A 23,616-nucleotide genomic window follows, 5' to 3' on the forward strand; every position below is an offset into this window, starting at 1 on the left:
TATTTTGTCAACGACACAAGGCGATACGACCAGGTGAAAAGAAAGTGGGTGAGTAGACCCGAACCCGCGACCACGAAAAGGAGGAAAAAAGCAAGAACACAAGATAAGATTAAACAACACACGATGTCGCTCTACACATCATCCATCAACATCCGGGAGGCTCGAAAGCAAACAAGAAAGCGGGAGGGGCGTGGCAGTCCGTGAAAAGGGGGCGGGCGGTCACCATGCCAACGAAAAATAAAGGTTGAACGAAAATAAGCAGTAGCAGCACCAAAGAGTCCCTCTATGTACAAGCGGCCGTATTTTTTTTGCAGTCAACCGATGACGTCGGTGTGGCTTTGTTACGGGATTATGACGTGATAAAGGAGGCGTCGGGCAGTAGTTGCGGAGGGGGGAGGGGCGACGTAACAATAAGTGGGTGAAAGTTCGTCGCGCGCACATTAAAGACGCATGAATTTATTTGGTTTCACCACTCCTTCCAAACCGGAAAACTGAAACGGAAAGAAGTGTTGTAAAAATATTGGTCAAACTTTTCTGATACCAGAAAAAAAAAAGTAAATTCTAAATATTTGTAATTTCAGTTAAGTGTTAATTAAGAACTCCGTTTCACTTAAGTGAGGAACTTCGACTGTTAAAATCATCACTCTATCCAGCGCTTCTGGAATTCTGGATAGCTGAAATCTTAGCCAGGGTAAAATAACCACAGAGATATTAAAAAGATGAGGGCATTATTCTTACCTGTTGGTTATCGTCAATTCCGTTTTGGCTTCCAATCATGGAACGCCCTGCAAAAGTACAAATAACATCGATTTATGAAAAGCACAAAAAACATGAATGCTCTAATGGACATTTCGTTGTGCGTTGGAAAATGTCCATATTTTGCTCTCAAAATTCTGCCACAAAACTAAGAGAAAGCGATAAGAGCGACGCACAACTCAGTCTTAACGCTTTTTAGTTTGAACGTTGTTTAGCGCTTTTTTATCTCCATTTTTGTGTTGTTTTACTTTGCGTGGTGTTGTTACATTCCTTAATGAAGGCATTCTGCATAGTTAGCCGAAACATAGGATAAAACAAATTACTACCGAAAGGACTTATTTTCAGTATATACTATGCCTGGTAGCAACAGCATATTTTAAGATACTGTACAGCAGCAAATAATTAAACTACCATAAAAAAATATGCCAAGACAAGATTTTGTCATGATTTCATAATTCATTATATATTTCGCACGTGACTAAATTTGAAAATCCCTGTGTAAAGATGGGTGAAAAGGGTACTAAATTGTGTATTTTTGCCAACATTTACTCACCGTTCATCGATTGGTAGCCGGGCTGACAGACCCCGGGTGGGTCCCACGATGCAGTGGAGCCCGACTGGGTCTGCGGGTTTCCCCCGTAGCTGCCGCCCATTCCGCCCCTCATCATGTAGTCATCCATGTAGGGGGGCATGCTGTCGTAACCCCCCTGGGTTTCGGGGTGCATACCCAGGTAGCCACCCATATCATGCATGTGTGGGGCCTGGTAGCCCCCCTGGTGGAGGTGGGCGGTCAGGTGGGGGTTATCACCCCCCGCCCCATGGGTCGAGTAGTGTTGTTGTTGTTGTTGTTGTTGCTGCTGTTGCTGTTGGTGGGAGGGCAGGGAGCCGTATACACCGGTGTTGTTGTGCAGATCCTGTTTTTATAATATACCTTAAGAATGCGTTGAGCACCATTGTAATCGATCAAAATTTAACTTCGGCCGAAAAAACACTTTTTGCGTGGTTTCGGGAAAGCTTTAAAAAATTAAAACAGAACTTTGAGGTTTAGTTTGACAACAATGGCTAGTAACTAACCTACAGTCCGTGTTACTGTAGGTATAGACGTCAAAATATAAACATATGCGTGCAAAATAAAAGACCATAAAAAACGGATTTCAGTTAAAGGCGAGATTTACTTTAGAAAGTACTTTCAGAACCCGATTTCTTAAGTTTGCAAAAACAGTTTTCTATTTTTTTCTTTCGGCAAAAAGTTAAAAAAGGAGAAAAACATAGCGTTAACCTTTACTAATTATATTGCCATATAGATGTACATATCATGTCCCTTTCTAAAGGTCGCAATTGTACACTGCAATTGATAGACGCGAACGCGAAACACCAAAGTTGAAATTGAGTATATTTTTTTAATTAAAAATCCGGTCTTTATTACAGGGCAATTGCAATTTCGATATTGTGAAAATCATTTCGGCTAAAAACGGTAAAAAAGATAATATTTGCAAAACGTCATATATGTTTTAAAGTTTCGATTATGTCTTTTAGATGATAGGGACTTTCAATAAACGAGCGATGCGCCCACGTTCGGATATCGACTTGCGTGTTGCGACGTAACAATGTCAGTGCTGTGACGTCACAGCGCCGTTCCGATTGCGTCACAATGGCAATTATTCGTTTCCTGCATATGGAGAGTGAATCAAGCTGTTGACGCGAACCAAAGTCATTTAGTTATCATTAGGGGAATAATTGGCCGCATTTCTGATTTTTGCGAAAGAAAAAATAAAAAAAAACGAGATAAAACTTTTCGTATTATTGCGATGCGTCCATGGCGCTATTGCTTTCCGCCCGAAGCTGAATAAATCATAAGTTGCTGAAAAACAACCTTGACGCATCGAGAGAAAATCACACTTGAATGCCAGCGGTGAAATGAATCGCTAACGTTTTAGTTTTGCCATACCTTTGGCTCAGTTTCGGCTTGGCGAAAAAGCGAGACGCCGATGACAATTTAGCTAATCATTTTATTACCATGACGTCATTGGCCTAAAGGCAAATCGAAGGTCGGCCACGCGACGAGGATTAAAAATAGATTTTCGAAACTACAATCCTAATGCACGGCGGCAGGTGGCATTTGCCTCAGTCTATAAATAACACCAATCACTGGCAGGCCAAATACGGTCGACGAGGCGACCAAATTTGCATAGCAAGAAATCAACTGGTGACGTAAGAGACTAATTAGCAAATTTCAGGGCGCGGATTTAACTACGCAAATAATAAGGTTGGAGGCAAGGCAACATTACAAATGCGACCAACATTGTAAGTCGCGTTTTAATTCAACCGCTGTCAAGCTCTCCATGGGCGCAATTCAAATCACGACCCTACATGGAGATGTGCGACCAAATGAATCGTGCAAAATGTTTGACCTGATTCGCAACCGTTCCTTGTCAGATCGTGCACCCTGGTTTGGCCAGTTGCGTCATTTAACGTTTAGCGCTCCTTAACCGTCTTCGCAATACTACGCAAGTTGTTTACAGAGCTGGCCAAAATGCTTGCCATGCCAGAAATACAACAATAATAACAGTGCCCATTGAGCAGCTCGAAAACGAAATTTTGGCGAGGGTGCAATTCGTGCGCAAACAAAGAGTTATTAGATTCGAAGAAAAGAATATGTCCGACAGCAATCAAAATGAAAAAAGTCAATAAAACGGTTAATTCCTAACAAAACAACCACTCAAATTTTATAACGGGAGTTGAGCAAAGATTAACTTTAACTGTAAAGATTTTCAAAAGCAAAAAAAAAAACAAAAAAAAAACTGTAACTGTAAACATTTTCAAAGGCAAAAACTAACTTTAACTGCAAACATTTTCAAAAGCAAACAAAAAAAAAATTGTTACTGTAAACGTTTTCAAAAGCAAAAAATAACTTTAACTGCAAACATTTTTGAAGAACGTTATCCGGGAATCGAAATATGCTTGTCACGCTTACCTTCTGTTGGTAAGGGTTTATTTGCTGTTGCGGGTGCCTTTGGTACAGTGACTGCTGTTGTTGTTGTTGCTGTTGCTGTTGTTGTGTTTGTTGCTGTTGGTGCCAGCTGACTTCGTTCTGTACGTAGCGCGACACATCGTTGTGTTGTTGTGGAGGTGCCTGTTGTTGTTGTTGCTGTTGTTGCATGTAGTAAGGCATGTGGTAGCGGGCTTGTTGTTGTTGTTGCTGTTGTTGTAGAGAGCCGGGGTTGGAACCCGGGAAAGATCGCTGTTGTTGCTGTTGCATGTGTTGCTGTATGAAAAAACAAAATGAGTTAATATAACTTTTACGCAAAACAGTTTGGGTCGAAACGAAAGTAAAAACGCTTAAGTTTAGGCCTAGAATCGGTCTCACTAATCACGATACACAACTGAAGATACTCAAGCAAGTTAACGATACTTGGTATAAAATATTATTATATCACAAGTTTGAAATTTTTGTATCTTGTCACAAGGTTGAAATCATATGTTAAGGACAAATTTATAGGCTCGTAATTCTTTACTAACGTTAGATGAATGTACTGTTGCTGCCAGGCATTGTATCAATTATAAAACTGTTCTTCATGTACAAACGATTCTGCATAACCTCTAGTTGAGTGCGCATTTTTTGTGGTATCCAGAATGCCAATAGTAATCATAAGAGCAAAGCGTTGGCGGCCCAATTCTGTTAACTGAATGTTTTATAGTGTACAAAAAATAGAACAAATGACATAAATAAATTAGAATTTAATTAATTTGAACCATGTTTTCGTTTCACTCTCACAGTTTTCTCAAATGTAAAGCAATCTTGCTTTTCACCGATTTTACTAAATCTAACCATGAGCAGACGGCGACCCAACCAAATTAAACAGCGAAACAAATTTTTGGTTGCGACCCATAGGTTGAGAAACACTCCACTAGTTGATCAAATTTGTCCTTCTCCCAATCCGTTAAGCATACAGTATTACGTAATTGACATTTTGTTAGTTTTGCATGTGAGTTGCATTGCTGATTGGACAAGGGATAAAAACGAACTTGAAACTCGGTGTAAATGCAATGCCAAAATCGTTTTCCTTTTGAAATTCCATCGTTGCATAACAAAATAAACCTTAACCAAATACCAGTTTTAAAAGTCAAATTTAAGTTCTCAGAGTTCGAGAACGGCCTTGTACGCCAAGTTGTGTGGATGCTGTTGTGGTATTTGCATTTAAAACATCACTGTCTCGGATTAAAACAACCGGTTCACGGGTCCACAACATGGACCTTATCGAAATAGCTTTTCTTGCAAGCTCATCTATCGCTAACCCGGGGCTATTTCAGTCACAATCTTTAAACTGATAAGTAAAAGGAATAATACATGATTTTCAATGATTCTTGCGTTCTATTAAAAACGGTTGCTTGTAGGACTAATTTATTTGGCTAAGGATTTATTATTTTAACCTTTTTTACCTTTTTTACCTGTTCTTTGAGTTTAAGAAATTATGCCCTAAGATTTTAAGAAATGAATTCCATTGTTTTTTTTTATTAAACAGCCGATAAATTTTTTTTCGACTTGTGAATAGACTTACAGAATCTAATACAGATTGTTTATATCAGTCCTATCAAAGAGTGCAGCCATGGCGTTGGACAAAGATTTACTTCATCCTTCAGTAGATGAAGAACGCAAAAGGCATAAGAAGAAGCGCTTGGTTCAATCACCAAACTCATACTTCATGGACGTGAAATGTCCAGGTTGTTACAAAATCACAACCGTGTACTGTTTGGTCACGCGCAAACTGTGGTATTGTGTGTCGGATGTTCAACCGATTTATGTCGACCAACTGGAGGAAGGGCAAGGCTTACAGAAGGATGCTCTTTCAGGAGAAAGTAGCATTAACTTCACACAATGACTACGGAATATAGTCTAACATAAATTGTTTATATCAGTCCCGTTCGTTTACTTACAGAATTTAGTCTCACAGATGGTTTAATATCAGTTCCGATATTGCTGGGAACTAAAAAATGCCTTTTTCAAAAAAGGTGCAAAACAAAACTTAACTGACTAACTCACCGGTTGAAAGGCTCCGTTGTTGCGCATGTGCCCTGCACCTCCAAGATGCGAGCCTATGGGGGGAAGCTGTTGTTGCTGCTGTTGTTGGGGTCCCACGATACCCACGCTGTTGCTGGCCCCAAGATGGCTCCCGATTGGGGGCTGGGTACCCACTCGACCCATGCCGCTCGGCTGGGTGAACTGGCTGTTATTGCTGGGGGGTAGTCGGTTGGGTTGCTGACCCATTCCCATGGCGGGGACCGACGAGTAGGCGCGGCCGATCATGGTGCTGATTTGCGGGTTATTCGACTGGTCCATGGAGTTCGGTTTAAGCGAGTCGATTTCGGAAGTGGTGACCTGTGGGGGACAAGTTTGTTGTGAGTTTGAGATGAAGTAATATGGGTTCTGAATTTTGTCAACTGCCAAAAAGGTGTTTCAATTGAGTAGCAGGGATGCGGCGCAGAGATATATAATGGGAAAGTTGTTTTTGTAAGAAACTTGGGAAATAGATAAGTTCTTATCGTCAATGAAAATTATGACTATTAAAAGTGTTAACAAGGCATTTGTAAGTCTTGAATTTTGACCAAACTATATACAAATATAAATTAGACAAACATATATAGACGTTTGGTCAAATATACCTCGATTGGGTAATGGGTATACAATTTAGAACCGGTCATCTCAAGTAACAAGTTAAAAAATAGCGCCAAAACTTATAACTACAAAAAAAAGCTTGGAAAAGCAAACTACACAAAAAATGTCAATTTTGACGTTTAGTTTGCACACTAATGACACGAAAAGTAAACGATTAATCATACCTGCGGTTTGTTGGCTGTGGAGGTGGTAACGGTTCCATCTTTGAGCGGCACGGAAGGTATAACGGTCGACCAGTTGGAATCTGAAATGAAAATACTCAAAAGTTAAGCAAAGCTTTGGGGCATAATGGATGGAGGTTTTAGTAAGACAAAATGCTACCTACTTCTGTATGGGGGTTGATATTCTTACCACGCCTATAAAGAAAAGGATTGGAGGCTTACGACATAATGTATTCGGTCGCAAAGCGATTCGAAAAGTCAATCCGTTTCAAGTTTTTCGGTGACCTTTACAAAAATGCTGCAAATAAACACCAAACCGAGAGATTGTTGGCTGTTTTGTTTCGGAAGACGGCTTAAAACCGGCAAAAAGTTCCACGGCCCTAAAAACAACGGCAAAACGAACCAATCAAAAAGAACCAACGCCAACGAAACAGAATTGGCCGGAGGGTCGTTTCAGCGCTAGAATCGCGAACCGACGCCGACTCCTTTCCAAAATAACCTGCGCAAACTTCAGGGCCCGGAGCCTGTGTTTTTTCGGCTGCAAATCGTGACCGCGCTTATTGGCAATCAGACCGCGCCGCGCGAAATTGTAGGGCAAAAGCGGCGTTCTTTATGGCTGTCCCAAGACGCAGAAAAGGTTAAAGTGCGGGATTTGGAACTTTGCCTGACGTCTGGGATATGGACAGCTCTCTTTAAACAAGCCAGAAAGGTTTTTGCGGTGTTTAGAAACCTCTTTGAACTCTTTGCGTGGAAAAAGCTTTACCGTATATAGATAATGCCGGTAGGCTGTTATGTAACAACTGCTGAAAAGGGCATTTGAGCTGAGTAGCAGGGATGCAGCGCAGAGACATTTAATAGGAAAGGTATCTTTGTAAGAAACTTGCGAAATATATAAGTGTTAACTCGCATAATAAAATTCAATAATGTTAACTTACATGTCACTAAACTTAATTTATTATATAACTTTGGAAGAACCATCGAACGTTTGGTTTAAAATATCTCGATTCCGTATAGAATGTAGGATCGGTCATTCCAAGATGAAGATAAAAAAATAGCGTGTTTATCATTCGGACTTGGAAACCGAAGTATTTTTATATGGGATTTAAAACAATGCCGCAGGTCTATACCTATTGATTACCGCTCCGTTGACGCACATTTTGCATTTTTTGGTAAAAGTCAGATTTAAAATCACGTTAAACAGAATGTATATCTGTAAAAAAAAATTATCCTGGTTACTTAAAATTAATTTTACAGAATCACAAACGATTAGAAGTTTCCGCCTTTTCATGTAGTACGTTGCGTCAGTAAAATTTTTTGAGTTAAACCGACAAAGCAAAATATGATCTAAAGTTGGTGTAGCACAAAAAAAAAGTTTAATATAATATATTCTAAATAACTTCATTTGTTAGCGCGAATCGTATTGTTGTGTGCGTTTTCTCTTCATTATTTCTTATGGTTTTGCTATATATTGTATGTGACCGTTCGATATTACCAAAGCATTTTAGATGAATAGGATATACTCCTTTAAACATGTGATTCTGTTCTACTTGGCTTTAACTTCCGAATTTCAGTTGTTACGCATAACCAGGAAAAGCATATAATAATAGTTGCGCTTACATTTGTTCTGTTGTTCGAATGGATCGACTCCGATTTGTGCCGGTGGCAACTTGTCATACGACCAGATGTTTGTGGCAGGTTGGCCGACGACGGTTGTCAGTGGCAGGGCTGGGTTGGCACGCCGGTTATGCGCGCGCTCCTATAAAGATAGAAAAGTGTGTGATTTATTTTTAAATATGAAAAAAAACTACATGAACGTTCGTATAAAGATAGAAAGATGTGTGTTATTGATTTCAAAAAAATTATGAAAAAAAATACATGAACGTTCCTACAAAGAAAGAAAGGTGTGTGTTAATGGTTTTTAAGAGAAAAATTCGGGGAAAAAATCTTTCACTGCTAACTCTTAACATCACTTCTTGCATCGTAATTAACTTTTTAGTTTGCGGTGTAACGACACAGTTCCAAATAGGATTTGTTATTTACTTGCGTGCTTATTCACTTTTGTCACATGGTTTTGAACGTTATCACAAAAAAGCTGCACAACGCATGTCAAGTGGTTCAGTTCGGATAAAAAACAAGATTTTTTTAGTTCAATATTATCAACACCAAGCTATTTTACATGGGTACACAGTTAAACATAATTATCAGTCGCACACGATTAAAAAAATAACACTATGTTGTTTTTTCAAAACAGGTGTTGAAAGTGTTAACCTTAGTGTTTTATTTTATTTAAACACTGCTCCTAGTGGCGCGCTTTGCCTTGAGCATGTACGTGTCTCGTTTAAACGTGTGTCGTTTAAACGTGTCTTGTTTGCCCTTCATTTGAGACGTGCCATTGTTAGTGGTAACATCTACTTTGTTGCGGTGCAAGCTAAGTTTTATAATTGTTGTGTGTTTATTGCTATTAGTGTTGATAACTTTGTGTTAATTCTATTTGAATAAGGAACTAAGGTTTTGTAACCATCGTTGTGTTTATTGTTTGTAAACTGATAAAGACTTCAGTGGACATCAACTTTCAGAAAGAAATGTAAAAAGTGATACCCACGGTTAATTTAAGTAAATGGCTGTATTTGTTCAATTCTAAATTTCGTAATTAGGTGGCACTATATAAAGACAAATCGCATTAAAATTTTGACAAGCTTTCGCACAACAGTGCTTCATCAGGTCAAAGTAGAAATTTCAATACAATACTTTTCTTAATATAGTGCCACCTGATTACCCAATCAGCAATAGTAACTGCTAAAAAAACAATCGAATGCCCTTTTCTGGGTTGCATAGATTCCTTACTTGTTTTCCATTTATAAAGTCACCTATCACAGACAATCTGGTCCAATTGCTAATCACAAGACTTGGCAATTAGTTACTCACGGTGCCGATAGGTCGCGGCTTGTTGGGCATCTCTCCGCCGTCGCTGTTGTTGTTGCTGTTGGCCATGTTTGAAGGCGAGCCTTGCTGAGAGCCGACGGGCGACGGATTGTTCTCCATGCTTTTTACTCCGCTCACTGCAGCTACAAAAGCAAATTTATTTAATGACCCTGGTCACTTTACGAGGTGAACTGATTAGCTTTTTTCTAATATATCGGTTCACATAAAACACGTTTGAGACGTCGTGTATATTGCAATGGTTCTTAAATAATAAAAAATGCTGCAAAAACGGCTACATAAACTGGTAAGAGTTACCATCGGTAAGGTTCACGCCAAGTTTTTAGTTTTTCTGTCAACTTAGCTCGATGTCAAACACATAGCCAACGGAATATATGTTAAAGAACAGTAAACGCCGCATTCGAATAGAACTTTTCTTTAAAAACGAGATACAAAATTTGATAAATAGGCTTCAAAAAGATAAATAGGCTGGTATCTTATTTTTCGGGGTAACCACCTAAGTGGTTGTTTTCCAAGCATCCCTACTGGCACCACCTGGTTAAAAGCGGATATTGCTTTAAAACGCCTAACACAATGATGCCTACTTTTGTAGGGGCTTTTTGATCTTTTAAAGGCTACAAAATTATTTATTCGGTTTGTTAGTTTGTTAGTCCACTTACCAGAAACTGCCGCTCCACCGAGGACGCCATTCTCAACAATGGGCGACTTCATGCTTCCCCTGTACCCTGGTGCTTTGGATTGGTCGACGTGGCTCCGAATCGGTTCGTCCGGCATCCCGTTCACTACCGGGGCTTGGTAGGGCGAAGCTGCGAACATTTTGATTTAACTAAACTGGTTGCAAGGGGCACAAAGTTCGCGAAATTTTACAGCAAACTAAACTTGGAAAAACAGGAATGTAAAAATCAAATGTTTCGTGTCGTATAGAGGTGGTAACTTAGGGCAGTTAACAAACCAAATGTGTTTAAAGTTAGGTATATATGAATTTTTATTTAACGTAGATTCGTGTTTTTCCAGCCATTTGTCACAAAAATCTTGCAGCGTTGTAAACTGGCTTTAATCTCAAAATTTTAAAACAAAACTGACAGGGTTACTAAATCAAAATGCATTACTGAATAAAGTCAACTAATTTAGATAGTCCAGTTAATTGGCTTGGTAAGGCACAAAACACATAACAAAGTCATACTCGTTTCGAATTGTAAAAAAATTGACTTACCCGAGTTGGAGTCGTTGTTCCACAAAGCAGTTGATCCTGCAGAAGGGGTGAAACTGTTGCTAAAGGGTGAATAGGACGGGGTGGTCATTGGTCCGCTGCTCGACGAAATCGAACCAAATGCAGACGACATTTCGCCTAAAATAAAACAGGGAAGTATGTTTATGAAGCCGCTTTTCAAAACCACAGGTATTGTTGACAACGGTTTAGAAAATAGTAACTGATTATCGGCAACAAATAATAGCCACTTGAAAAATACACCAGTGTTTTTTTTTCAAATAAACGGTAGAAAATTGAAAATCAGGTAAAAAAGCCCGCACTTCTCCTGCGATTAAGTAAACTGGCATTGTGTCAAGTACAATAGACTTCTAGCTTTAACATAGGTACGTAAGTACTTTATATTCAGTAACCTTGCACCGTAAATAGTGGAAAAATGACCATCGGGTAAAAAGGCTCTCAAAGTTTTCCTGCGATCCAGTAAACCGGAATAGGAATCAACTTTAACATGAGTACGTTATAAGTATGTTATATTTAGTTACCTTGCACGCTCGGTACGTGGTTAACATAGCTTGCTCCGCTATGACCCGGTGTCCGTGGGGTCACTGAACTATGGTTAGCTGCTTGACCCGGGGTCACGACGGCGCGTATGTGGGCAGTTTGGCTCGACGCCGGGGTGACCATCACAGGGCTCGTCAGGGGCGCTTGATTGGGGCTTAGGGGGCCTTGGGGTGAATTAATCATCGCCCCATGCTCGACTGGGGCCGATTCGGGGGGAACTATCTCGAGGGGCTGCTGGGTAGGCTGCTGTGCCATTGACGGCTGGGTCATCCTGGGGTGAACTTGGGGCAAACTTGGGGGAATTCCCGAGCCCACTGGGCCGAATGATGAGGCTGGTAGGCGGGGTGCGGAGGTTACCTTGGTGGATACCATAGGGGCTACTGGCTGGATCGGTTTGTCTGTATTAGAGCAAATAGTTTTGATAAAAACAGTTTCATACAAATATGCTTGGTATGTTTTTCAACAACAGAATCTTGCCTTCGAACAGAAAATATTAGGCCGATAAAAAAGAGGTTAAACAAACAAGGTAGACCTCAAACAGAGAATATTTGCTTTCCATTTACAAATCAATACTTATTTTTGTAAATATAAATGTTTTACCTGTGGATTTGGGGGTGAACGAAACGGCGGGCGTGGCAGTGCTGGGGGCGCTTGAGATTGGGGGAGTGGATTGTGTTGTCACAAACAGAGCTTTCTTGACGGTTTCAACGGTTGGAATTGATGAGGTCATTGGAGTTGCTTTGCACAAGAAAAATAACTCTATTACAACGCGTTTTCAAAAGAATTGCCAAATTGACAAGCTAAATGTTTATAAACAGGATATCTCCCTTGCAAGGAAATGACGAAAATTACTTTTTTAAATGACATATTGTAATATGAATATTATTTAAAATTTTCTATTCTAATCAAAATGTCAATAGAATCGATCTATTTAAACAAAAAAAAATCAAGATTCTTTTAACATCTCACATAAGTATTAAAAATTGGCAAACTAGATGTTTATAAATAAGGTAAAATTTTCACCCCCTTTTTTAACTTCATATTATAATATAAACATTATTTAAGCTTAACATAATCCTTTTAACATGTCATAAAACCGAACAGAAAAGTATATGGAATAATTGTATTATGTTTGTTTTAAAGGCAAAAGGTAAAATAACGATATTATTTTTAAACGAACTCGATGTGTAGGGCGAGAGAGGCCACTTGTTGCTGGCGCTGGTGATTATGGTTGCCGCTGGTACGACAGCGCTGGTTGCTGGTGTGGCAACGCTAGTCGTGGTGCTGGTGTTGGTCGCCCAGGCCGATGGCTTGCTGGTCGATTTGGTCGTAGAAGCTGCCGGAACTCGAGGCTGAAGAAATATAATGAGTTGAAAAAACGCAAGTAGGAGGTTCAGCTCAGGATAAAAAGTTCTTGAATTTTTATTTGGACTTTAGTGAGGAAGTCAATCATCATTTCAGGGCTTTTAAAAAGATCTTTAAGGTATTGTTTATTTGGAAGGTGTGACGTGGTTAAGATGGTTTTGATTTAGCATTAGGTGATATTTTACCTTGTTTGGTGTATTATTCGGTATGGTTTGTGGTGCGGTATGGTGGGGGGTTATGATGAAATACCCGGCGCTGTCCAGGTTAAACAGAGTTTCTAGCCGTCTATGTAAATTAGTTACAACTGCAATACGCGCGATTATTTGCGAAATTAACCCGAAATTTGTCAGATTTGATAAAAACATCAACGATATATTTAGCTTTTAAGAAGTTCAGTTACCTTCAGATGCTAACCTAATGTATGGTAATAAATTTATTTTTCAAAATAGAAAATATTGCGTTGGATCGTAAATTATGCAGAAAATTCCTACAACATTTTAGTTTGTGATCGGCACCGATACCACCCCTGTATCGGACTAGTACCGGTATTACCACTTGGCATCGGGTATCGGCTCAGATCCGATATTATCGATATTCCTACCTATGAGACAACTCAAGAAGAAAGTAAAAAAAATTAAGAAAAATCTTTCTTTTTTGTTTGTCAAAAAAAAGTGAAAAAAAGAACACAAAAACACAAATAACACGCACCTGGCTGGACGCCTGTGCCACGATGGAAGGTGGAACTGTCCAGGCGGGCTTAGTGGGTATAGGGGCTGCAACAACAGTCATGGGCGGCTTGGGTGCCGGCTGCTGCTTGGCCGCTGCGTTCTGAGCTGCCTGCGCTTGTACTTTGGAAATGATCGAGGTGATTTCCTGGTCAGTTCGATCCTCTTTGATCAGGGCTGTGATGAGCTGGTAGGCGTGCTTGATGGCTTCGGCCGCTCCCCTGGTAAAAGTAAGATATAATTAGGGGGCAAATGCATAAATTTGAATAAATTAAGCCAATAACATTTTAAGTGCTTCAGGTTTACATTTTGAAAAGCTGTAACCTATAGTTTTTTATTTGGTAATTTAGACCAGAGGCGTGCACCTTATCTTGCATAGCCTTTATGATGTAATCCATAATCATTACATCGTATGCCTATTGCTTCAAACAATTTCATTGATTTAATTATTAAAAGGTGCTGCGGTGGAATGCAGACTTGGACAATTAGAGTTATTCATTTTTTTTCCAAAAATGGCAAATATTTCTGTGATACAAATTGCTAAATGAAAAGACAGTAGACTTAATTTTAGCACAGCTAATTTGTCCGAAATACTTCAGTCAAGTCAGGCAATTTTGCCCAAGGTCAAGTCATTTAAAAACAGTGACTTAAGTCAAGGCTTTGACTTCAATTCCCCCCTCACAAAAGTATCATTATATTAAACTGTATATAATGCCATACTTTTCCACGCTTACAAAAGGCAGAGGACGGTCGGGTTGACTTACTTGATAGTTACAGTTCGCTCCTGACCACCTTTCCTTTGCTTGTCGATGTCGATGTGAGCCCCGGTGACCTCGCGAATTGCGTTGATGTTGCTGCCGCCTCGACCAATCACACGCGAGATCAGGTTCGAGTTGACCATGATGCGGCGCGCCCTGATTGGACGAAAACAAATGTTGTGTTGGTGGAGTAGTAGTATTGAAAACGAGTTAGTTAGTCATTAAGTTGTCTCAACTACGTAATACTAAAATTGATTTTAGAGAAATGGAAGCGAAAAGCACTAGGCAGAATTACAGTTAATTTGCAAAACGACTATAACGTAAATATACGAGGAGTATGACAGTAGTGGTTAGCAGTGGATTAGTACAATAGGGGAGCAAGTAAAACTCTGTACAATTTATATAATAGTGCTAATCTAAAAGTTTTTTTTAAGTTTCTGATGATCAAAATATTGACGTGGTAATACAGTTAAACAAATGTGTTAGGTGAGCAGTGAAAAAAAATCCCCACTTTATCAAAGTGGATGTTGTACACCACAGCTTAAGTGCATTGTAACTCACGCGTTGCTTGCAAACTTTCGCGTCGGAACTTCCTTCCATCCTTCATCACGCCGTGGAGGTCGTTTGCCGGGGCTAGGTGTCGCTGTTGCGCTCCTGTGGCCACTAGGTGGCCCGCGCGAGCTGGCCTTGGAAACAACTGGCTCGCTGGATGGTCTAAAAACAATCGGCGAAGATTAACTTAAAAATCATTTTCGTGTACATTTTTTTCAAGTTTTTACACGGCGTAAATAGATTTAAAGCGTTTTTTGTGATTAGGGACTTTGAAAAAGTTATTACTCTACGCAACAGATCATGCATAATGACAAAAGATTGTCTGTTGAATTTTATTCTTTCGTCAAACTATTTAGCCGAAAATACCAGACGGACAAGCTTTTATAATTTAACATATCGATTACCATAAAAAGTAAGATAAACCTGTCCTCTTTTGTTAGATTACGAAATAAGAAAATACCATAACCCAAATTACAAAAAAAACGACTAGATTACGTACGATGGAACAAAGCATTAACCCAGTGGTTCCCAAACTGTGGTACGCGTACCACCGGTGGTACGCGAGAGTCTTTCAGGTGGTACACCAACTATGTATAAATTTGTGAAAGCTTTTTAAAGCATACGTATAAATTTCCGAAAACTTTCAACTTTTAAAACTTTCAGATTGAGTAATTTGCGGTCGCGTTGTAGTTACCTTTAATTTGAGGTTTCGCATGTTTATGACGTAACACTTATCTTGTTTAAGATAATAAAACGTTAAATTGTTAGCAGCTGGTGGAGAGAAAACAACTACATCCATCGCATTAAAATTATTTGTCGTGCTTAGTTTAATTGATGGCTTTTATGTCTACTTGGAATGACATATGTCATACGTTAATCAGCCACATGGTCATTTTCTTATCTATTGCTAAAATAGCTATAGTTTGACATATTCTAGTCCAGCGGTTCTCAACCATTGGGCCATGGCTCAGTGGTGGGCAAGAACATGAGGTGGGCCACAGACAGATTTAAAAAGATAGATTTAGTTTCATTTGTGTCATTATATTTAATTTTACAGAAATAATGGCTTGGGGAGGAATTAAAAAGAAATGTAAATGGATTGTTCAGCCGCAAGTATCTCACTAATGCACGGTTAAATAAATAATCGGTTTTGAAATACGTTCTGCTGTGTTTTGTTTTAAACCTATTTTAAAGTTTTTTCTTTCATAAAAATTCTATTGGCCACAGAATGTTTTTGCAACCTAAATGGGCCACGAAAGAAAAAAGGTTGAGAACCACTGTTCTAGTCAGACGTAATAGGTGATACATAAACACTGGACAAAAGCTAAAAATGGTACACGAGAAAAAAGTTTGGGAATCACTGCGTTAAGCAAAAGTAACTTTGACGTTAATAGCAGGATATTTAAGCCAAACAGGATTGCAGTTTGGCAACAGGGCCCAAAACATAATAATAACATCAAAGCCCATACAGAAGTATCATTGCGAGCATTTCAAATTACTCTTTATTCAATTTCGAAACGCTCAAAATGCTACCTACTTCAGTATGGGCTTTAATATTAGTATTACGTACTACAACCTTCATGCTCCAAAACAAATATGACGTAATAAGAATATCAAAGCCCATACAAAAGTAGGTATAATTTTAAACATTTTGCATAACTCTTTATTTGTTTTCAAAATGATACTAACTTCTGCATTGGCGTGAATATTCTTATTGCGTACTACATCTCCATGCTCCAAAACAGTATTCCTAAACGGTAGAACACGCCAGTTACTAACCTTGCAGTTGGGACGGCGAGCGGGGGTCGCTGAGACGTGGGTGACTTGCGGGTTTTGCGGGAGCTGCCCCTCGCCTCGCTGTGGGTCTGTAGCACGGGACTCGAATCGCTGCCGGAACTGGACACGGGGCTGCGTGGGAGAAAAACGATAAGCTTTTAAAGGGCGAGTGGTGTTGTTGACTGCTTGGTTAAATGTCGGAACGGCACTAAATCATTTTTTTTTTTCAAAAACGGAAACAACAATTGCAGCAGCATTGCAAATACACAGGCAGTTTTGTCGGCTAGTTACGGCCTAATAAACTGAGAAACTCGATTAGACGGAAAGTCTAGAGGAGGACTATATTAATTAAAGTTATAATGTACGAAAACTGTTCCTATGGGTGCGGTGAATCAGACACAGAAAATGTATTAGCCTACTGTGATCTATTTCTTTGCTCAATTTTCTTTTGCTATGTAAAACTAACTCACATTTTGGTATTGTGTTACTGTGCTATCTGTTATTTGTATGAACATTAATTTATGGTTTCGTTATTTAAGTGATTTTAGAAGGGGTGCGAGAATTGGTTGGTGATTTTAAGGAGTGCGAGAATTGGTTGAACTGAAAGGGGTGCAGCAAGAAAAAAGGTTAAGAATCACTGCACTAAACCGTTGTAATGACATGGTTAAAAAATTACAAATTGGCCTAACTAACGTTGTTAATGGGCGCAGTAACTTAACTTTAGTCAACATAACGAATTGTTTGGGATTAAGGGATTAAAAGGCATTTGTTTAGTTCGGGTCTGCCTTTAACATCTATACAATTTTGTTTGTAAAATATAATAAGTTGGTATAGTTATATGGGCCGAAAATTTATTTTCGGGACATATCTTGTTTTTGCCCGAAAATGTTTCAGACCGATTTTTGTCCGGAGCTTTATAGAAAAAGTATACATCGTAGAACTTTCAAATTTTCAGACATGGCGTAGAGTGGTATGAAGGTGTAATGTCGAGGTTTATGACGCTGCACCCCCATGGGCCTTTGCTTGGGGGGCAAAAACCTGAAATATTGCGTTTTAGCTCTCTTTAGCTAGCGACTGCCATCTAGCAGCAGAAAAACTTCCATACAGAATTCGTTCATATTCGCTTGCTTTGTCCAGCTCGTGAAGTGACGAAGCGACTTAACGCCTGCTGCGCTTTATTGTCCCGCGTAAGACTTTCATTGTGCCGCGTCCAAAACTGGGCGCGTGCGACTTTTTTTTGCATTTTAAAAAGAGGCTTCTCTTTAGTAAATTTACTTAATGCTTTTAAGAAACAACATATTTTACCGCCGCGAATTTAAATGCGAAATCTGGTGGCAACTCTAATCCAACATATCAACACCAGGCCTACACAACTTAAAATTGTGTGTTGATATGTTGGATTGGAGTAACATACTATACAGGTGCAAATAGCAAATATTCTCGTAAATTCTATTTATCAAATATATGTTTCGATCAGTCCCCAAATTGTACGCCATATTTGAACCCCTTTCGCATCAAAAGCATATTTTAAGTGGGGAAGTTTTCGGCCCATATCTGTTTTTGCTTGCAGAAACAAGTTAAGGAAAATAAAAAACAAAATATATAATATAAAGTACACAATACAAAATATTAAAAAAAATAAATAAATAAAATAAAAAAAATAAAATTAAGTAAAAATTGAAAATAAACACTAAGCCCTGAAAATATACCCCCTGACAAAATATACAACAACCGTACCCCCGTCTAGTTTATTTTGTTTTACAAAAAAAATTAATGGCTGGTAATATAATAATATTGGTGTACAGCATGACAACCTTGTAAGTTTACTTATGTTGATCGTAAAAACTGATGGAAAAATGCAATAAAAACCCGACGAATGGCCCACCTGTCTTTCGCCGCCTGGTGGGCCCTTTTCTTCTCGTCTCGCTTCTTCTGTTCGCCACTGTGTGGCGCTGGAGAGACAGGAAGTGTGGTCTTGAGTTTGTCCGACGACTGAGTGGACAAAACTTCTTGTACTATTGGAACTAAATAAAAAGTTCAATCGTTAGCTTGAACAAATCATTTTTGTATACCCAAATAATGTAGGCAGTTAGCACAATGCCGTTAAGGCCAACGCTAGTAGTTGGTAACATTTAATATCGACCAAATCAAGTAATTGCTCGTCAGTTATATTTAATATAAACTAGGTGGTAAATGTTTTTATTTGTTTTGTTTTTATGCATACACCTTTGATGTCAATGTTAAGGCCAATATATTTCCTTAAAAACTGGTTTACATACACTTACATTGATAAGGTTGGTTAAATTAAAAAAGAATAAACCAATTTCATTTAGTTTAATTAAGTGAACGATTTTATAACCTTACATAGTTCAACAGAAAATTGAAAAAGATTTAATGAATAAATTTGCATTGTATCAACAGTTACTTTAAAATGTTGTACTACCAGTAACTTACAAAGTATTTTACTAACAGTAACTTAAAACAACGCCCTCTTACCAGTTGGCTGGCTTGGAATGACCGTAGTGATAATCTGCGACACTTGCGGTGCCACAGAGGCGGCCGTGTAGGTGGTCGAGACGATGGGGACTTTCCCCGATGTTATCTTCAGCTGGTCGGTGGACTCGATCAGTTCCTTGATGTCGTCCACTTTGTCATCAAGTTCGTCGTCTGAAAAACGAAAAGGTGAAAACTAAGAGATTCTTGTTGTTTTATCCTCTACCAGATATTAGGGAAAAAGTCCAAGAGTCCTAACTGGTGACAGTACTTTCGAACTGGTGTCAAATGAGCAAATCTTAAGACAGTCAAATAATCTGTTTTGTCATTGAGAAATAAGTGTTTTACAGTAGGAACAATATTAATTGAAGAAATATTTTACTCGTCTCTAGATTTGTCAAACTTTAGATAAAAAACTCTTAACAAAACTCAGTTTCGGATGCGAGCTGATACCGCCTAACCTTGGTAAAATGACTTTATTGCAAATACAGACACAAGAATTGTCTTCCAAATCAGTACTATGGAAAATATAGATTGTGGTGATTCGTTATGCGAGACAGAAATCAATACGTACCATCCCCGTCCATGTTGTCCTGGTCGCCGTCGGACTTTTTGCCAGTTTTCTGCTTCCTCTTTTTGCGTCGCTTCTCTCGCTTGCGCGCCTGACGCTCTTTGCGGTTCTGCTCCTGGCTCTGTTACGTCACAAACGAAACAGTTCGTATGAAAACAAATCGTCGTGAGAGTTCATTACGATACGGCTCTTACTTAATGAATTTAAGTTTTAGAAATTTACAACCGCAATTGGTACGAGTCTCGGAATATTTTATCAATTTGTTTAAAAAAAGAAAAAAAGTTGCTTTGGGCGCTATAGTTAACGGCGAAGTTTGTTTAAAACATACTGCTGAAAAAATGTGTGAAGTTTTTTCTCGAAAAAGTCATCAAGTCCGAACAAAACAACAAAATTTTAATAAAAGTTGAAAAAAATATAGCCAACCGCGTTTTTCAAGCGGCTTGCCAACGAACGATAAAAAATTGTGTTTAAGAAATATCGCCATCGCTCAGAAATAACGACAACCAGCCATACGCAAAACTGTACAAACTGCGATACAACTTTAGGCCAAAGGTTCTAACACCACAGCAAAATAAAGTACCTTCTCCGACTCCAATTCTTCGAGAAGCTTCTTAGCGACTTCGTTGGCCTCCTGGGCTTGTCTGTCCTTGGCCTGTGCGATGCACTCCATGCAGGTGTGCGATCGTTTGAGCAACTCGCGGTCTGTGATGGTGGCGATGTAGCGCATGCACTCAGCGTCCGAAGGAAACTGAGACACCTCCTTGGCCAGCCATTTCACCACCTGACAATAATTACACCGTAATGCTGGGCTTGGAAATTACTATTATTGCAAAAAGTAACTAAAGTATAATCTAATAATTCAAAATGCGCTACATGGCACATTTGACAAATAAAAAGTTAACCCATGGGTGAAAGTTTGCTGGTCGATGTAAATCCAAATTAAATTCGAAAACGATTTATTTTTGACTTTGTTCTTTATATAAACGGAATGTCGACTTGATTGAACCTCCAGCAGTTTGTTGAAGGCAAATTATTCCCTTATAAGACAAAACACCACGGGTCGTAGCACTCAATACGTGAGGAAGGGCGCTTGAAAATTATTATTGTTGTAAAAAGGCAATTAAAACATTTCTAACACATTTTGTTTTTTAACTTGTTAACATCGAAATTTTTATCTCGGTTAAACTGTGAAGGCATCAGGTGGGTGTTTTCTGCAAAAACCTTCCCGGCGAGCTATTTCACCACCTGGCATAAGTGGCACGGTAATATTGGGGATCGAAAATTACTATTGTTGTAAACCACTGAAACATTTCAACATATTATGTTTTTTAACATGCTTGCATTACTAGCTTGTGAAGGCGACAGGTCAACGTTTCCTGCAAATATTTATTGCGGGCTATTTTATCACCTGACAATAATAACTGGGAAATAACGGGGCTTAAAAAATAATATTGTTGTAAAACTTGGTTTAATTATATTTTTTAAAAGTCTATAAATCACCTGCACGTGTCCCTTCCTGAAGGCGGCCATGAGCGGAATGAGGTTTCGGTTGTCGGCTGCATTTACATCAGCTCCCTTTCCCACCAGCAACATCACAACGTCCAAGTGACCTCCATTGCACGCCAGCCACAGCGGGGTATTACCCTTCTTGTTCTTCACCTCGACCAAAGCTCCCCTAGGAGAAAGATACCGATTTAATAATGGGTCATGCGATCAGCTGTTTTCCGCCAATGCATTAGGTTGCGGGTTGGCCTATTTTTATTCCAAAATGAACTTTGTATTAATATGTTTGTTTACAACCGTTTGGTTTTTCTAGGTCCTGTTGTTTAAAAACATAAATACAAAATTGGATTATAGATTAAATGCAATTATACTGCCAAAGTGCGTTTTTGAACTGTCGGCGTCGTTCATAATAGCACACAGGAAAAATATCCCAGATGAAGTGGGTTTCAAAATCGTCCTAAAATTAATCAGTGCTGTATTTTTCGAAATAGGGTAATATTACTGACAAATGAAAGTCAAAGCCAAAAAGGTCGAGTAAATCGACATCATGATAAAGACGTTTCAAAACGCACTTGTATTATCAGCAGTTATATTAGTCTTCAAATTATAAGGTTGACATGAAAATAGTCTAAATCCGAAAAGCTATAGCCTTCGAAGCAATAAAAAATGTACCCCATGTTATCCCGCATTTCAAGTAAAAATATGAATGTTAAAACATTGCGACAGTTAACCTAATCTAAATCCATTACAATTGCAAGTGTATTGTGCTACGAGCGTTAGGTGTCATTAACCCTGAAGAAGGTGATTTGAATAGGCCGAAACGTTAGTTAACAATTACAATTACCAGAGGAGCTATTTTAGATTATTACTGCAAGCGTACCTTACATAAACAGTAACTTACCTGGTGAGCACAAGTTCACAGAATCTGTAGTGTCCCTTGTCGGCAGCGATGGTGAGCGCCGTGTCACGTGAGGAGGGTACGGGGGGTGCATTGGGGTCGGCCCCCCTGTCCAACAAAACTCGACCAACCTGAGCACAATGGGGCATGTTAATCAAGTAACAATGTGGATATGTTCGTGTGAAGGATGTCGTGTATGACCGAATCCCGACGAAACTAATGGTTATTTAAATAATGGTAAATTTAAGATAAAAAAACATTTTCTTATTGCGCCACAAAGGAATTTTACAGCAAAAGAGGGCGGCAAAAGAAAGTGGCAAGGCAAAAAGTGTTGCTAATAGTGTTCCATGTAAAAAATGGTTCAGAGGAACAGTCCCTAAACTTAAGCGGTCTCTTTGAATACGGCATATCAATAGCGCGAGGCATTTTACAGGAGTAATTTAACTAACATAAATTATTTTGTTCATGTACAAAGCGTGTCTGTCTCGTTTATTTTATTTTCCTATTAGGTGTCCGCACTACATGAGGAGTAAGGATTAAACCGTTAGGTATATTGAAATTCTACGTTCAACACGTACATTGATTAGTCAGTGCGCTTGGTATCCAGTTAACCACACGTCAAAGCATCGCCGTAAAAGTCGTCTTTTAATCAAAAAACAAAGAAAAAAAGAAAAACTATTTTCTCTTTAAAAAATGACGTTACTCACCTCGGCGTAACCTCCCGACGCGGCTTCCATTAGCGGTGTGAGTCCGGTCTTGGCGCGATGTTCCACGTTCGCCTTGCGATCCACGAGCAAGCTCACCACCTCGTGGCGACCTTGGAAGCAGGCCAAGGTCAGAGCGGTGTTGCGGTTGGTCTCGATCTGTCGACAACAGCAGAAAGGTCAAACCAAGGTCAAACTAAGGTGGTGACGGGTTCGCCGTATTAGACAACTTCTATTTTTAGCAGCCTGCTGTGGACGCGGAAGCCAGATGATACGGGTGTTAAGCACGAGTTTCACAACGTGCTGTTACTATCAATAGATAGTAATCGCTTGGTGTAAACGAAGTTTATACCAACGTTTTGGCAGCAGATACCAGCTGACCACATCGGGGTTAATAATTACAACGAGAAATGCGTTAGTCAGCTGACATACCAAAAAGTAAAAAAATAAAAATATTAAATCTAGACGTCGCTGAATTATGCGATAAGCTGTGACGCGACGCAGTGGGGTAAAACTATATTGGCAATGTTTGTTTTCACATTGTAAAGTGATTCTTTTGGCAACTGTTGAAATGAAACGCGCAGACGATAAGTAGAATTCAACATGTTTGTGTGGAACTAATATGTTCAGGAAGAGGCTATTTACCCGGACACTAAAGTAGTTCAAATCGACATATAATCACTATAACCACTAACAATTGCAAGCGTATCCGGGCAAATAGCCTATAGGTACATCTTAAAAGGCCATTTACACGGCTAAAAAAGTAATTTAAATCGATTTAGAAATAAGGCATGGAAATCATGCAAAAGTCGCGAATTTAAATTTATTGTTACAACCAACCAACCAACCAATCAATCAAACCCAAACCTCAATCCTAGGGCGCAAGCGTAAAAACACGATTCGGGCAAATAGCCACTTTCACATGTTAAACGAGGAAAATAGAAAGGTCTAAAATGACTCATAAAAGGATTC

The 23,616-nt window shown here is 39.1% G+C and overlaps 1 protein-coding gene and 1 pseudogene across 1 annotated transcript in view; one reads left to right on the forward strand and one right to left on the reverse strand.

Annotated features, from left to right (window-relative positions):
• Positions 1-23,616, reverse strand: part of LOC146133538 (ankyrin repeat domain-containing protein 17-like) — a 46,056-nt gene continuing 22,440 nt past the window's right edge. The window contains exons 27-50 of the mRNA XM_083396584.1: positions 22,648-22,803; positions 21,944-22,071; positions 21,040-21,214; positions 20,120-20,320; positions 19,543-19,660; positions 18,972-19,142; positions 18,361-18,499; positions 16,479-16,607; positions 14,709-14,861; positions 14,154-14,303; positions 13,373-13,610; positions 12,480-12,651; positions 11,900-12,037; positions 11,281-11,697; positions 10,745-10,879; positions 10,191-10,337; positions 9,517-9,656; positions 8,209-8,347; positions 6,595-6,674; positions 5,798-6,133; positions 3,731-4,021; positions 1,310-1,670; positions 739-785; positions 1-491 (exon numbers count right to left, since the gene is read on the reverse strand). Of these exons, the coding sequence (XP_083252710.1) occupies positions 441-491; positions 739-785; positions 1,310-1,670; positions 3,731-4,021; positions 5,798-6,133; positions 6,595-6,674; positions 8,209-8,347; positions 9,517-9,656; positions 10,191-10,337; positions 10,745-10,879; positions 11,281-11,697; positions 11,900-12,037; positions 12,480-12,651; positions 13,373-13,610; positions 14,154-14,303; positions 14,709-14,861; positions 16,479-16,607; positions 18,361-18,499; positions 18,972-19,142; positions 19,543-19,660; positions 20,120-20,320; positions 21,040-21,214; positions 21,944-22,071; positions 22,648-22,803 (4,212 nt within the window). The 3' untranslated portion in view covers positions 1-440. The remainder of the gene's footprint in view (positions 492-738; positions 786-1,309; positions 1,671-3,730; positions 4,022-5,797; positions 6,134-6,594; positions 6,675-8,208; positions 8,348-9,516; positions 9,657-10,190; positions 10,338-10,744; positions 10,880-11,280; positions 11,698-11,899; positions 12,038-12,479; positions 12,652-13,372; positions 13,611-14,153; positions 14,304-14,708; positions 14,862-16,478; positions 16,608-18,360; positions 18,500-18,971; positions 19,143-19,542; positions 19,661-20,119; positions 20,321-21,039; positions 21,215-21,943; positions 22,072-22,647; positions 22,804-23,616) is intronic.
• LOC146133539 (small ribosomal subunit protein eS27-like pseudogene) lies at positions 5,364-5,629 on the forward strand (annotated as a pseudogene).

The sequence above is a fragment of the Ascidiella aspersa genome, chromosome 9, assembly GCF_963924565.1.
Source record: "Ascidiella aspersa chromosome 9, kaAscAspe10.2, whole genome shotgun sequence".
Classification (NCBI taxonomy): Eukaryota; Metazoa; Chordata; class Ascidiacea; order Phlebobranchia; family Ascidiidae; genus Ascidiella; species Ascidiella aspersa.